Source organism: Mus caroli, unplaced genomic scaffold (assembly GCF_978045245.1).
Source record: "Mus caroli unplaced genomic scaffold, Mus_caroli_1 scaffold_7, whole genome shotgun sequence".
NCBI classification, from domain to species: domain Eukaryota; kingdom Metazoa; phylum Chordata; class Mammalia; order Rodentia; family Muridae; genus Mus; species Mus caroli.
Genome location: NW_028227262.1, coordinates 122,325,126 through 122,341,583, shown reverse-complemented (window position 1 = coordinate 122,341,583; position 16,458 = coordinate 122,325,126). Strand labels below are relative to the sequence as shown.

At 37.8% G+C, this 16,458-nt stretch overlaps 1 protein-coding gene across 4 annotated transcripts in view; it reads right to left on the bottom strand.

The window, feature by feature from the left end:
* The window catches only part of Grm8 (glutamate metabotropic receptor 8), an 889,122-nt gene that overhangs the window by 68,482 nt on the left and 804,182 nt on the right, over positions 1–16,458 (bottom strand). For all 4 annotated transcript variants that reach the window (XM_029478898.2, XM_021164358.3, XM_029478895.2 and 1 more), the window contains exon 9: positions 12,567–13,502. In XM_029478898.2, the coding sequence (XP_029334758.1) occupies positions 12,567–13,502 (936 nt within the window). The remainder of the gene's footprint in view (positions 1–12,566; positions 13,503–16,458) is intronic.

Below are 16,458 nucleotides of genomic sequence, written 5' to 3'. Positions count from 1 at the left end.
TATCTTGAACCTATGCAGGCCCCATATTTGAACTGTTAAAATTTTTTTTTCAAGGATGACCAAGATTGCTTAGTAGATAAGAGCACTTGCTATCAAGTCTACAGACCTGAGTTCAATCCCTGGAACCTTTCAGGAAGGAGAGAACCAACTCATGCAAGTTGTCTTCTGACCTCTACATGACCCCCACCATATACAGTAAATAAATTTAAAGATAGTTTAACATTTATTTCATTACCTAGTAGTTATGTTTATTCAAAATCACAATCCAAATGGTATTCTTTATGAGGTGTAGCTTGGCTTTTATTCATGAAAACTGTTTTTACCTGGTTTCCATGTTATAATCTCAAATATTCCTCTCCATTCCTTGCTAGATGGAGTAGTCAGAAACTGAAAAGAACTGCTTCCCAGTACAATAATAAGAAAAAAAAAACTTAAAGGGCTTGAGATGTAATTCAAAAGTAGCATTTTCCTCCCATAAGTGAGGCTTTAGGTTCTATCTTCCTTCAAAAAAAGAATTGTTTTCTTTATCTTGGCCAAGTCCAGAAGGAAACCTCAGCTCCTTCGGAAGCAGAGCTAGATATAACACCTGTTTCTGCCTGAGATAAGCTTTGCTATCGCGTGTGCTTGAGCAGCCTGTACACTGGAAGCACCAGGCCCTGTTTAGTCTTCTGCTCCCAATTCAATCAGAAAAGTGTCCAAACATGTCTTGCCTGCATTTCTTCAATAAACATATCTTACTTTTTCTTAACCTTGAGTGTTATAATTCATACAATTCATCAGGGTCAGAGAAATCTTACACATACTTATACTGACATTATCTTCACACTCTGAGGGATTTCTATATCCTCAAACCCCTGGAAAATAACATAGAAACTTGGCAGAACTTCTTCCATGGTACGGCTCTGAATTATTGGCTACCCTTACCTTACAAGTTATCATGTAACTTATTGCCCAAACTGGGAAATATACTTTCAAAATAAATGGTGTACTATTGGCAGGGTAAATAGGACTATATTATCATCCAGCCCTCTTGTGACTATCCCAAACTTCGCATAGTTTCTCTCTTGCAGGTTTTGCAAGAAATATCTGCCTTTTCCTTTACTGAATATTTAAATCCAGTATTGCCACAGTCAGGAGGCAATTTCCATATATTGTTCTCATCACATCCCCACATGTACTTTAATTTTGTCTTTTTTCATGAGACTTGCTTCATTTCTCTAAAGGACATACTATTTTCTTTCCTCTACCATTTCCGTCCTCACAATTTCTATTATTTACTCTGCATTGTATAAGATACCTACCTGCTTCAAGTTCCCCAGTCTTGATGCTAAGAAATCTGATAACAGCGTCTTAATCATTTCTTCATCTTCTTAAAACCAAGCAACAGAACAAAGGTGTTTGCACATGCAAAATATTTAACAAATATTTGTGACAGATTGCAGTCACCAGTTGTCAGCTATCATAATTCAGAATCCTTGGTGCATGCATGTATCTGTAAGATTTCCTAAAGAACATTAAACATTAAAGTGTCCTAATACCAGAGTGTGTTTTCATGTTGCTTTAGAAAAGATTATTGGGCTCTTCATTTAGTCCCTACTGAATACAATTATTGTTGGACCACATGGGTCAAGTGATTAAATTAATCAAGCAAATGAAAACTTCCCATTAGACATCTTCCATCATTCTATGAAACTGATAATCTTGAAAAATCTTTCATTTTTCACTTTGCTTTTACAGATAGTACAATTACATATCTCATGCCTCCTATTAGCTATTAACAGATGAAGTGGGTGATAGGAACTGACGAATGCTGCTCTCTTGTATTTCCCTTACAGATTTCCCTTTCTTATTCTTTGTTCATTTTGTACTGTTTTGGTTTGGTCTTTGAAGCAAGATCTTGTAGCTGTGGCTGGTCTAGAACTCATTATATAATCCAGGCTGGCCTGAAAATCATTGAGATCTGCCTGGCTCTGTTTTTTGAGTGCTGGGATTAAAGGTGTGTGCCACCACATACAGTAAAAAGACTTCAATTTTAAGTTATAAAACAGTATTGAAAAAAACAGAATTAGTGAGATTTAACTTTATTTAAATAAATAAATTTCTATTCTTTGTTTTGCCTCCAGGTTTCTTTTAACAATGTAAGAACATTATCAGCTGTGATTGCTTTAAATAGCTGCTAAATATATTATTTACTTGAGACTCATCCAAAAGCATAATTAGATTTTCAGAGGAAAAGTAAACACAGGGATCAAAATTCTGCTATTTTAATCTGGCTTGGTGGCACACTTGTGGAATCCCAAACATTTGATCAGAAGAGGCACAAGACTATTTCTCTAGCACATTTGTTTTTGTTTCCCATGTCTAGGATTTTTCTTGTTCTATGTTGGGTATCCTGTACCTGGACATATGGATAAATATGCATTATCTTCTTGGGTCTGTCTGAGAATGCTAAATGTTAAAATTCAAATGTATTCTAAACTACTGTGAATTCTCTCCTTTGGAATTATTCTTTTTGGTTTGTGTTTCAGTACTGCATAATTGTACCATTGGTTGCTTTTAGTCTCAATAAGGCATGGCTATTGATGTATAATTATGATTGCCAGGCCAGGCTAGTTGAGAAGTAGAGGTCTTTTTCTTTGCTCAGGATGGATGGATATGGACTTGTGACTTCACTGTTTTTCCTGACTGCAGTGGTTTGTATGTTTGGCCCAGGGAGTGGCACTATTAGGAAATTTTAGCCTTTTTGGTGTAGGTGTGTCACTGTGGGCATAGACTTTGTGACCGTCATCCTAGCTGCCTGGAAGCCTGTCTTTCACTACCTGACTTCAGAACAAGAGGAGGAACTCTCAGCTCCATATCTTCCTTGATGCTGCCATGCTCCTGCCTTGATGATAATGGACTAAACCTCTGAACCTGTAAGCCAGCCCCAATTAAAGGTAATCCTTATAAGAGTTGCCTTGGTCATGGTTTCTGTTCATAACAGTAAAAGCCTAACTAAGACACTGACTGATTTATTTTTGAAAGGAAAAACACTAGCAAGCAAGAACTGGGTACTTATGACAGTAGGAATACATTCTAGCCATTGCAAAATGTACCAATTCTAGAGAAGTTATGCTTCCCATACAACACTCAATGTATGTCTGACATAAAAGCATTATACATCTTTCTCTTTCTCAGCCCTTTACCCACTGAAGATCATTTCTACCAAAACTGCCTTATCCTTCAAAAGTATATAATTTTAATATTCCCTCTCCTTACACTGAGGTTGGCATAGGAAGCAGAAATTATTAGAGGGTAACTATTCGTAAATGAATCTCTTTGCATATATATCTAAGGGTAACCATAGCATCATCAGGTTGTTGGCTGATTTTTTTCACTGGGAAATAGTGTAACACTTCCTTGATGATAACAGTCTTGGTTTATATAAGGTGCAGAAGGAGAAGAAGGTTGAGTTTTTATTCTCATTCATTCTTTTAAACATTTTCATATATTTGTTTTACATATATTTTACATAGGTGAAATTTATATTAACAGTTGATGAAATATTTTTCACAATTAAAAAGATGAGTGATATTAATCTATATAATATACCATTTACATATGTTTTTAATTTCACTACATAACATTGTATTATTTGCTTGTTATCTGCTCTTTTGACACTGTGTATGCTTCCATAAAACACAGGTCTCTTCCTGAGCCGTGGAAAAACCAACTGAAATTTATAAGTAAATTTGTTATATATTGTCTCTTATTAAGGGTTTAGGCATCATTAACACTTTGTCAATAGAGATTAAAAATACATCTTTTAAAATGACAGATTTCTAGATATTTTGAAAGAAAGCCATAGTCTATCTATTCTGAAAAATAATATTAATTAAATCTAGCATCATAGAGCTTCGGCTCATATCAATAACTGTGATTTTGACCTTCCCAGGTAAGTCTGTAGTGGTCTAGCTCATGAAAATACTGTAATTTGGATATTGTAAATTGGACACTGTTTAGCTTAAAAGAAAAGTCTGAGAAAGTACCACAACCTATAGAAACCAAAAGTTTATAAAAACTAGATCTAGTACCATAGTTTCCCATAAAGTCCCAAACATGACACTATGGAACCTAAACAGGTTCGTTGAACAAGTATCCTTTTGTGATGTCAAATAAGATAAAAGTCTCCAGGAGAATTGCACTAAATATGTAATGTAAAGTTAATTTCTTCTGTAGCTATAAATATCCATACAACTATAAACAATCAAACAAAAAACCTCAGACAAGGCAGAATCAAGCTTCTTCCTAGGATGCCTATGTGTTTCTAAGAAATTCATTTTTTCTTCTCTCTTCTAAATGTTCACATGCATGTCATTTTATTTACCTGGAAAAGTAAGATCAAATGAATGGTTTCTTTTAGTTTTCTGCTGTCATTTGTTTCCCCTCTTCTAGATTAAATGAATACATCTTGGTGTAAATGATCGTATCTAGGAGAAAATCTACCACACTGCGTGAAATAGGTGCTATAAGGTGAAATATCCCTAAATTCTCCAAAGGGAACCACTTCAAAAGAGTACAGGATGTCAAGAAAAACAAACTCACAGTTGAACTGTTATACAGTTTATAAGTAGAGGGATGAACATACAGGTGCAGACATACAGAGCAGATATTCGTCATTATGTCCGTCCACTCTCTTCCCTCTAAAGGACACATTCGGCTCTAAGGACCTCTGGTTGGAGCTATCTATTTGGCAGCTTTCTCCATTGGCATCAAAGCTTTGCAGACACTGGTTATCCAGATTCTGTAAACTCTTTACGTATGTAGACTATTCTATAGAACAGGTATTATTCTATTCACAGGGATCTCTCATAACCCTACTGAAGACTATCCACAGTCCCAATGCAGCATAAACATTTTGGCAGCCGCTTTATGAGAGCTGAGCTTTCCTTCACAATTCTCCACTAAATATTTGAAGCCAATTATACACTGGCTCAGGAACATCTCCTTCTTCCTGATACAGATGAATGTCCCTCTCAAATCCCTCTTTCACTGAAATATTTACATAACTAGACACAGAAGCATATGTTTGACAAAACACTTTTGGTTTAGGCATAAAGAGCTAAAGAAATTAAGATTAATTGCTTGCTTAAATCGAATATTATCCTTGACTTCCATTTGTTTTAGTACTTTAGTACTAAAATATGACTTTAGTCATTAAACTGTTTCAGACTTGTCATTGTGCTGTGTTTAGAATACAATGGTGAGAAAAACCAAATAAGTTTCATTCTCTGGCTTCATGGATGGCACCTTAATGATACTGATGCCCAACATTGATGTGTGGCTTACTGTGTGCTAAGTGCTTTTCCTGACTCACAATTGTACAACTCTAAAAAACTAGGATATGGTATGTATTAGTTAAACAAAGAAATGAAACAAGATCATTTTTAAAAGTAAACCATCACCCCATCCTTTCCCAGAATATATAAACTTAAATGGACTCTGGGTTAAGATTAAGAATGAGCAAGAATGGAATGTTATTGTTTTGTATAGCTCTAGAGTTTACTTTGTAGTATTGGTGGACGTTGCTCCTACCATGGGGGTAAGACCTCTGGCTTACATATTCTCAGCTCACTTGCCATATCCAGAAATTAGTTTGTGGCATTGATTTTCCAGCTTGTATACTTCCTTATAGTCACTGCAGCTATGTATTCTCTTACCCTCACACTCTTCTTACTCTGCACAGGGAGACAGATACATGGAAACATAATGAAGAGGCAAAATGCCCAAAGTAGTAAATCACTATAATGCTTTTCCTTTGCTTGTGAATTTTATACAGGAAGAAGTACAACTAGTATTATTTTTTCTTTCTTTCTTTCTTTCTTTCTTTCTTTCTTTCTTTCTTTCTTTCTTTCTTTCTTTTTTTTTTTTTTTTGTGGTTTTTCGAGACAGGGTTTCTCTGTGTAGCCCTGGCTGTCCTGGAGCTCACTTTGTAGACCAGGCTGGTCTCGAACTCAGAAATCCACCTGCCTCTGCCTCTACCTCCCAAGTGCTGGGATTAAAGGCATGCGCCACCACCGCCTGGCTGTATCATTTCTTTCTAATCTTTTGGTTTAAATATTTAATAGATCTATTTTAAGTGTAAATGAAACTTGTGGAAGGCCAGCTTCTTCAACATCCAGGAGAAACTAAGGAAGGTAGCAAGGTTGGCATTGGCAATTAGGGTCAGTCCTAACAGCAGCTCTTGCCCCTACCCTATACCACCGCTCTAAGAGTTGCAGGTGATTCACAGGGTCAGCATTGGTAGTGCTGACCGAAGCAAAACTTGCTCATCTAGGGCTAGCACTCTCTGCGACTGACAAGACACTCTGAATGCTTTTATCTCTTTGGGGCCGGTAAGAAGAAAAAATTGGGTAAAAAAAAAGTAAATTCATACAATCACACACATCAACTTAGGAGATGAAGCAAAGCTGATTCTGGTAAGGAAGTTCCAATAATTTTCAACAATTTCACACATACATACATTCATGTATATTATATACATAGATATAGACATGTATACCTGTATAGACATATAGTTGATATGGATAGATCAAAGCTCTAATGAGCAGGCTCTAATAGCTTTATTTTTCCCTTCATTCCATTTATATCTACTAAGACAAAGTTCTCTGTGTAATAACATTTACCTCACAGAAAAAAATTTTACACGAGAGGGTGTTAAAGCAGGATTGTTGATAATGAATTCAAAGCTGTTGCTTTACCTGTGTTTCACTCTATAAGCTCAATATAAGCTCAAAGCAATAGTTTTATATGTCCATGGCCTTATTTTATTATGGTGCATACCTGTGGCCTCATCCTTGCACCTGACCTAGAATAAATGTTTTTCCTTGGTCAGAAATCTGTTGCACGTCTATTTCTCTTCCAAGTGCAGTCTACATGTTTGTGATATGTGATCCTTTGTATTCCTTTGTATTCCTTTTCATGCAGCCTTTACTTTCTATTCTATGAGGAGGGAGCAGACTGTACTTTTGATTCTAACTTTATTACACATGTCTGTCAAACCAAGTAAAGCCATCTCTTTAAACTTTCTATAAATTATTCTAAGTTCCTAAAATTATTTGAATCAAATAATGAATTCTATAAAATTATTAATTCATCTAAGCAGCATTATTTTAAGAAAGTTCATCTTAATGTTGATCTGATGGAAATTTGCCTAATAGGAAAATACCCAGGAATTGATCATAACAGACTTTAGGCAGAAAGGGTCTTTTTTTTGTTTCCAATTACACAATGTCAGATATATGATGAATACATCTATGACAAACACAGGAAGGCATATCACCAGCAAAAAGCAATCCTGAGACAAAGCCTCTGGGGCCATGGCTTTCCAGTGTTGACCCAGTGTGGACATGTAAAATAGCAAGCCATCTCCAGGAAGCTTGCCCACTGCAGTTCCTCCTGCATAGCATCCTCCAGAAAGTAACAAGTTCTTTTTTGGAAATATTTGTGGTCAATCATTTCAGTAGCAAAAAATCTAACAAAAGGTGTATTGATGATCACAGGAAGAGTTATATAAGTGACTCAAATCACTCACTAATAAACCCTAAGCAAGTATTTATATTATTCCACTGTTATTACTGTATAAGATAGAACATCCTCTCATTTAACAGGCACTTACTGAGAATACCATATATGAAGGATTGTATCTTGGAATGTATTTATTCAGATATATATGAAATAGACAGACTGTATGGTCTACAAATTTATATAGGACAGCATTTACTGATGAGTTACTAGGTGGCAGGGATGAAGATGACACTAGGTCTTTAAGTTTAGCTAGGAGGTAGATGATGTGCATGGCAAAGGTGGAAAAGCTGGTTCAGATGTAATAATTTGACATTTAGGACATTTTGTTTGACAGTTGTGGGGGATTGTTTGTGTATTGGTTTGTTTTACTAATAGTGCTAGATATGTTTGTGTCAACTCGACCCAAGCTAAAGTCATCTGAGAGGAAGAAGCCTCGATTAAAACAATGCCTCCATAAGATTAGGTTGCAGGCAAGCCTGTAGTACATTTTCTTAATTCTATAACTGATTGATAGCAGAGGGCCAAGCCTGTTATGGGTGGTGCCGTCCTGAATCTGGTGGTCGTGGGTTCTATAAGAAGGCAGGTTGAACAAGCGTGGGAAAAAAACAGTAAGCAGTACCCCTCCATGACCTCTACATTAGTTCCTCCCTCCAGGTTCTTGCTACATTTGAGTTCTTATCCTGAATTCCTCTGGTGATTAACAGCAATATGGAAGTGTAAGCTGAATAAACCCTTTCCTCCCCAACTTGCTTTTGGTCATAGTGTTTCATCAGAGCAATAGAAACCCTAACACCAAGGGCCTTTCCTCCCAAGGGCCATCCTCTGATATATATGCAGCTGGAGCCATGAGTCCCAACATGTGTACTCTTTGGTTCATGGTTTAGTCCATGGAAGCTCTGGGGGTACTGGTTAGTTCATATTGGTGCTCAACCTACGGTAATGCAAACCCCTTCAGCTCCTTGGGTACTTTCTCTAGCTCCTTCATTGGGGACCCTGTGCTCAGTCCAATGGATTGCTGTGAGCATCCACTTCTGTATTTGTCAGGCACTGGCAGAGCCTCTCAGGAGACAACTATATCAGGCTCCCATCAGCAAGCAGTTATTTTCATCCACAATAGTGTCTGGGTTTGGTGATTGTATATGGATGGGTCCCCAGGTGCGGCAGTCTCTGGATGGTCAGCCATTCCTTCAGTCTCCTGACTTGACAAGTTAATGATTTTAAATACTGTTTTGTCTTTTTGGAACAATTATCTGAGTTTGTTTATACCTATGGAATGCCTCGGCAATTCTATACTTACTTTATACTGATTTCCATAAGAAAAGGGAAAGAAAAGTTTATCCAATATTTAGCAGAATTCAGAAGTATGAGCAAATTATATAATTACAAATGTAAAGAAAAACCAGATGGAGAAGTTAAATGGTGTTTGGCACTAAAAGCAGGCATGATGCATTGCAAAGAATTCTCAGTCTTTATGGTTCTTCTCTAAATGCTTTTTGTATAACTGAGAACATGGTTATATAAAAATGATTGAGAAACATCTATACAGATCACTCACCTATCTTTACTTTTGTTTCTTCTTGTAACTTCAGAGAGCGTCGCATGGTTCAACAGTTTTCCTGCCACAGACACTACTCTCAGACAGTATGCTGATAGACACATTGGGAGAAAACTGCTCCTCCTGCTGTTTTCTCCATTACAAATCCAGTGTTGCTAATGCATAGTTATAGGGTGCTTAGTTATTTGCTTTCTCATCTCAAACTTGACCCCTCACCATCTTCCTTGACCTTGAGGATGGCATTGTGTTGGCCTGGGAGACATCAAGAAAGCATGGGCTGAACGCCAAACTGATCCTTACAAGGACACGGGGAGAGGAGACTGACATGGGTTCAATAATTAGCACAATGCCAGACATGATACTCAATAAGGAGCTGCTGAATTAATGGATGTGTGTGTTGCCCGGCTGTTGTAAATGCTTCAAGTTGATAACCTGGGCTAATTGGGTGAGCATTATAAATGAAAATGAAGGAGTGATCAGCTTTTCTCTCCTTCCAAGTCAATAAACTTGTTTAAAGACTTATTCGAGACAGAAATGTTTAGTTCATTTTTAATATTCATGCCAATAGCTTTAACAATGTTAAAAACACTCTCAAGCATTTTATCTATTATCATGAATAACAAAAGATACTTTGAAAGAAAGGCAGACAGTAAATTTTAAGGTAACTTTTAGGATAGCACATAATTCTATTATATAAAGTACCTCAGTGGCAAAGACTATTTATGATCCAATAGCTCTTGCTGCAGTGACAGTCTAAATTCTACAACCCAGAGACTAAATGATACATCTATATAATATTTTGAAAATCCCAAGTTATTACTTATTATTCAGTTCTTCAGACTGGCTCACATCTAATCACATCATAAATACAAAATAAATTCCAGTTAGCATATTTTGTATTTGTTTTACAATTTGTTATTAAAATATACTTTTATTCCACAAAGCTAGGAAAGAAAAGCAGAAATTGGTTAACCACATTCAACCATATCTCTAAAGGCATGGAGATGTCCATACTCATAAAAGTAAATATAACTTGAGATTTTAAAATAGATATACACCTCTCACAGGCTCAGCACCACAGCAGGCAGCCTCTATTCCCTGGTATTTCTATCTTCATTTCTCCTTCAAATCTTTATCTATTGCTGCTCTTTAGGAGACAGTTACAAACATTGAGTCTTCCTGTTCAAGGAGAAAATACTTCATTTTTAAAACTTACTCGTTAAGAATGTTATGTATGTACACAACGAAATATGGTAATATCTATGATGTCATTTTTCCCTCCTATTCTTCCCTAGGTTTCTCACCCAATAAAAATGTCTTTCCCAATTTGTATCCTTTTATTTTTAAACAAACAAACAAACAAACAAACAACACTAAGTCATTTCATGCTGCCCATATGTAAACTGATGGGAGGGTTTCCCACTGGAGCATGGGCAGCCTTATCACTACCACATCCTAAAAAAGAATGACTCCTCCTTCCCTAGCAGCTGTCAACTAACAATAGCTCCTCAGCTTGGGTAATACATCCATCATGAGCTCCTCTCTGGGAGAAAACATTTTAATAACTTTAAAGTCCCACTAGGAACTCAAATTTGAAATACGATGATGCTATTAAGTACCTTGATACAGGATGACGATTGTATTTATTTTAAGATTGAAGCACTGAGTTCTCAAAAAAAAAAAAATCCCCAATGTATTCACAATTGCATTTAACCTTCCAATCAGTAGAAGGTATTGTATGAAAAATAACAATTCTACTGTTGACAATGTAAGAGAAGAGGAAGAATAACAAGATAGATTGGGCTGAAGATATCCTCTGTTTCAGATAATATTTGTTCACCAGAAGCAGAGGAGACATATTGTAATGGCCTTCTGTAGGTAACGCAATAGACAAGAAAATGTTTCAACACCAAATGAACGGATAACAACTGCTTACATAGTTGTTCCTAGTAACGTATATATTGGGACACTTTTGAATTCTGAAGATATATTATTTCCTAGACTAAACCAACAAATCAAATTAAACACTGTACTTTGAGATAGTTATTTTTCAGCTCATACATTCTTTCCCCAGTTATAAGTTTAATTCTAATACATTTCTATCGTTCCATGCTGAAATACATCTGTTCATTACTAAGGGTCTATCTGTAATTGTCTTACTTTTAACTCCCCTCTTCATGCTTGGTCCCACATTAAATATCTGTGGCTTCCACAAAGCCAGGACATCAGGATAGTGCTGGGGACCACCAATCCATGGCAAGTTCATGCTAATCACCAGAATTTTCTGAAGTTCGTTTTTCCTCTTCTAAACATTGTTGAAGACCACATTGATCCAGTGATGACTGGGTGATCAACCTAATGAGCTCACTGTCCCACATGGAGGACCTTCCAATGTAACTCTGTTGAGATTTTAAGTTATTCAGAGTCTCATCTGGATCTTTATAGCCTCGGGAATAGAATTTCCCATGATAACTAATGTTTTTTTTTAATGAAGGAAGGTGGGCAGATGTTTAAGTCCTCTCTTTGAGAGATCTGTCGTACATACACATTAAGGCTGAAGAATTATCCCAATCGAAATATAACATCACCTTGTTTGCTAAAAGCTCCTCCATCTCACCTCCCAACCTGGGAACTCAGAGCTAACCTTAGTCCTCAGCCTCCTCATGTGTGGAACTGAATGTATCATCACCAGCAAATACCACATCTCTTAGGAAGACTTCCTTTACTGTCAGCATTTTATCTAGGAAAGTGTGAACTGACTATTAATGACAAAGGAAATTACTTCAAAGGGGCCCATTGATCTTCAACTGCAAATATAAGCAACCTTTAATAATTGTTCATCTCTATCTTGATTATCCATCATAATCATTTGTAAATGTAAAATTAATAAGAATTTGGCCTGGGAAGATGTGATAAGTGGTTTTGAGTTTATTAACACATTTCAGTGTCTTTTGGGTTTGGCTACAGAACTAAAAATTCTGCATCTATGTTTGAAATCATAATTGTCAATGATGGCTTTTTCCTAGAGTTTCCACAGAACAGAAAAGATGTCATTTGCTTTGCAGTGGGATCTCTCTGGGACAGCTCACCCTTGTGAGCCCATCTGCCCTTACTGCCTCTGTCTTTTAATTAACATTTGGAAAACAACAGTGACATTGTAAATAGCAGGACTGGGGAAAGAGACCCAGAAAATTATGTGAAGTCTGTCAATCTTCAACCTTGCCAAAGAGCATGCAATCGTGTTACTGGAGGGGGAGGGGGAAATCATTCATTGGCCATACATACTCAGTGTGACACACACACACACACACACACACACACACACATCACACTGAAGTATATTCAAAGATTTTAAATGAACTATTAGTGGTTGAAATAATTCTCAAATAAATTAAATTAAAATAAATCCAGGGAAAAGTTGTCAAACAGATTTCCTGCTGCTTACCTTTTCTGCTGACTGGGCTGTACCAAAAAAGATAGGGATGAAAGCTAACCAAATGATGCACGTGGTGTACATGGTAAATCCAATAGGTTTGGCTTCATTGAACGTCTCTGGGACCCCTCTGGTTTTAATGGCATAAACAGTACAAGTGACCATCAGGAGGATACTGTATCCCAGTGAACAAATGAGTGACAGATCGGAAATGTCACACTTGAGCACTCCCCTGGCGTTCTCGGGATCCAGTGTTCGCTGTTCTCCATAGTCAATGATGGTGTGTGGGGGATCCACGACAAACCACACAAACACTCCAAGGAGCTGTACAGAGATGAGGCTGAAGGTGATCACCAGCTGGGATGCTGGGCTGATGAACTTAGGTGCTGTGACAGATTTCTTCCCTTGCTCAAATATTCGGTGGATACGGTTTGTTTTGGTCAAAAGTGCTGCATAGCTGAAACACATACCAAGTCCCAGGAAGATCCTTCGGAAGGAGCAGATGATTGTGTCAGGTGCCGCAATCATCAAAAAAGTGATTGAGTAACAGAGAAAAATCCCCGTTAGGAGCACATAACTAAGTTCCCGCCCAGAAGCTCTCACGATTGGTGTGTCATTATAGCGGACAAAGGTCACAATCACAAAGGTGGTGGCAATGATTCCCAATATTGCTATGAACACAGGTACCACGGCCCAGGGTGAATGCCACTCCAACTTGATGATGGGAATCCTCTGGCAGCCTGTGCGGTTGATGTTTGGTCTCTGATCCAAAGGGCAGAGTTCACAGGACAGTTCATCCACCTGGTAGTTATAACCCTCACAGCGTTCACAGTGCCAGCAGCAAGGGACCCCTTTCACGGTTTTCTTCCTCTCCCCAGGCTTGCACGGCAGGCTGCAGACAGATGCTGGGTGCGTGTGCTCTCTATTAGCCCACTGCATGTCTTCCACCTGTGGGCATAAAAAATTAATGAGCCTTCCATTTTTTCCCATTTATAATATCCTAATCCTAGCCACAGGTTTGTAATAAATCACTGAATGCTGACGGTACAAATACAGTTTACCATAATAAGAGTCTCGTTTCTTTCCCTGATATTGACTTTATAAAAGTGTTAAATGATTGGGTCCAATCAATCATTTGGATCATCAACTAGATGGTATCATTACTTTCCACTTACCTCTTCATGGCTGACCACTATGATATTAAAGAAAGATTTATTGGCCCAAACGACTTTAATATGAACACTTTAAAAATTAAATAAGAGGGAAAAATAAAACAAAAATATTCCCACAGAAAGATATTTTAAATCTAATCACAAATATAAATGTCAATATATTTCAAATACTGGATTAAGACACTAAACATATCAACAATGATTGCTGTCTTTCTAAAATGGTTAGGGCAATTCAGAGGACACCCTGTTGATCTTGAAAGAAAATGACAGGAGTTAATCTCTGAGTTACTTCTCCTTTGCTCATGGATATAACAATATTTCCATGCTAGGCACGTACTGAAATGTAATATGTTGGATAAAGGAGTTAAAAATAATGTTTACTACTGAATGCTTGTAATCTTCAATGCACAAAAAGTAATAAAATTAGAACCAAATAAGGATATGAATTGGGAATAAAAAGATATCACATAGAGATGTGAAAACAAGAGGGCAAAGGTGATAGTGGTGGGATTTGGAAGCCTTCAAGGAGCACATAGAAACACACAAAATTTAATTCATCAAGGCCAATTTCACTGACAGTCTACAAGACTTACTATATCCCATACTCATTATCTTTTCAGTTGACCCCCCCCCCCCCCATGGCCTCTCCCTCTTGAATCTGAGTACTCATATCCTTCATTCTCACCCTGGAAAGAGTGACCTATTTAAATAGTGTTGTGTTCAAGGGATGATAACCATGGCTCCTGAAGCCCAGCCATACAAGTCTCCTTTAACCTCTGCTTTGCGTTTTCTTGTGTCACCCATGCTCAGGGAAGCACCACCAGAGGGTCCTGAAAGTTCTCAAGAAGGCTCAAGGTAAAGTTTGCAGGTCTTTTGCAGCTACATGAATCAGTTGCCATGTTCTAGAAAGTAACTGCTTGGCTTCAGTCAAACCCTCAGATTACTTCAGTTCTTGTTTGCATCTTGACTTGTGGAAATCACTAAACTTGAACACCCCAGCTAAGCTTTTCATGAATTCTCAGGTTTAAAAGTTATGTAATGGAATAAGGACTTATTGTTTCTATACTTGTGGCTGTGTGTGTGTGTCTTATATTGTGTGTTCAATACACAATATAACACACATATATAATACATAATATAACACACACATATAATACATGTTGAACATATTTACCCCCATCACTACCTCTTGCCCCTCTTACGGTGATCCACTGATCGTCTTCCTCTTTCCAGCTGTTCCATCTTCTACTTTCAAAGCTTTTGTTTGTTTACAAAACCCCTTAAGTTTAGTTATAATTACTTAGTGATAAGCCTATGAATTTTGGAGTTATTTTACACAGCAATAAAAAAACTAATGTAGCTCAAATTAAATTTGCCCAGTCTGTGGCCACCATAACTCTAACATCAGCCTGGTAATGCATAGAAAAGGTAAACTCAGTGCGCAGGGTCGGCGGACACCCGCCAGCTACCCACGACCCCCACCACAGGATTTTGAGACTGCTGGTGAGTGGAACACAGCTTCTGCTCCAGTCCAATCACGCGGGACCTGAGACAGCTTTGGTTGGGGAGGCAGAAATCCAGCCTGAGTAGGGGCACAAGCCTCTTCCGGTCAGAAAAGCACCGGGGTAGCTAGGGCGCAGGGTCGGCTGACACTCGCCAGCTACCCACAACACCCACCACAAGATCTTAAGACTTCTGGTGAGTGGAACACAGCTTCTGCTCCAATCCAATTGCGCGCTGGACCTCAGACTGCATTAGTTAGGGAAGCAGAAAACCGGCCTGAGTAGGACCACAGGCCTCTTCTTGCTGGACCAGCACCAGGGTACCGCCAGCTACCCACGACCCCCACCACAGGATTTTGAGACTGCTGGTGAGTGGAACACAGCTTCTGCTCAAATCTTTAAACAGTGACAACTACAACAACTAACCCCAGAGATTACCAGATGGCGAAAGGTAAACATAATAATCTTACTAACACAAACCAAGACCACTCACCATCATCAGAACCCAGCACTCCCACTTCGCCCAGTCCAGGGCACCCCAACACACCGGAAAAGCTAGACACGGATCTAAAAGCATATCTCCTGATGATGGTAGAGGACTTCAAGAAGGACTTTAATAACACACTTAAAGAAATACAAAGGAACACTGGTAAACAGGTAGAAGACAGTAAAGAGGAAGCACAAAAATCCCTTAAAGAATTGCAGGAGAACACTGCTAAAGAGTTACAAATCCTTAAAGAAAAACAGGATAACCTAATCAAACAGGTAGAAGTCCTTAATGAAAAACAGGAAAACACATCCAAACAGATGATGGAAATGAACAAAACCATACTAGACTTAAAAAGGGAAGTAGACACAATAAAGAAAACCCAAAATGAGGCAACACTGGAGATAGAAACCCTAGGAAAGAAATCTGGAATCATAGATACCAGCATCAGCAACAGAATACAAGAGATGGAAGAGAGAATCTCAGGTGCAGAAGATTCCATAGAGAACATCGGCACAACAATCAAGGAAAATGTAAAATGCAAAAAGATCCTAACTCAAAACATCCAAGAAATACAGGACACAATGAGAAGACCAAACCTACGGATAATAGGAGTGGATAAGAATGAAGATTTTCAACTCAAAGGACCAGCAAACATCTTCAACAAAATTATAGAAGAAAACTTCCCAAATCTAAAGAAAGAGATGCCCATGAACATACAAGAAGCCTACAGAACTCCAAAT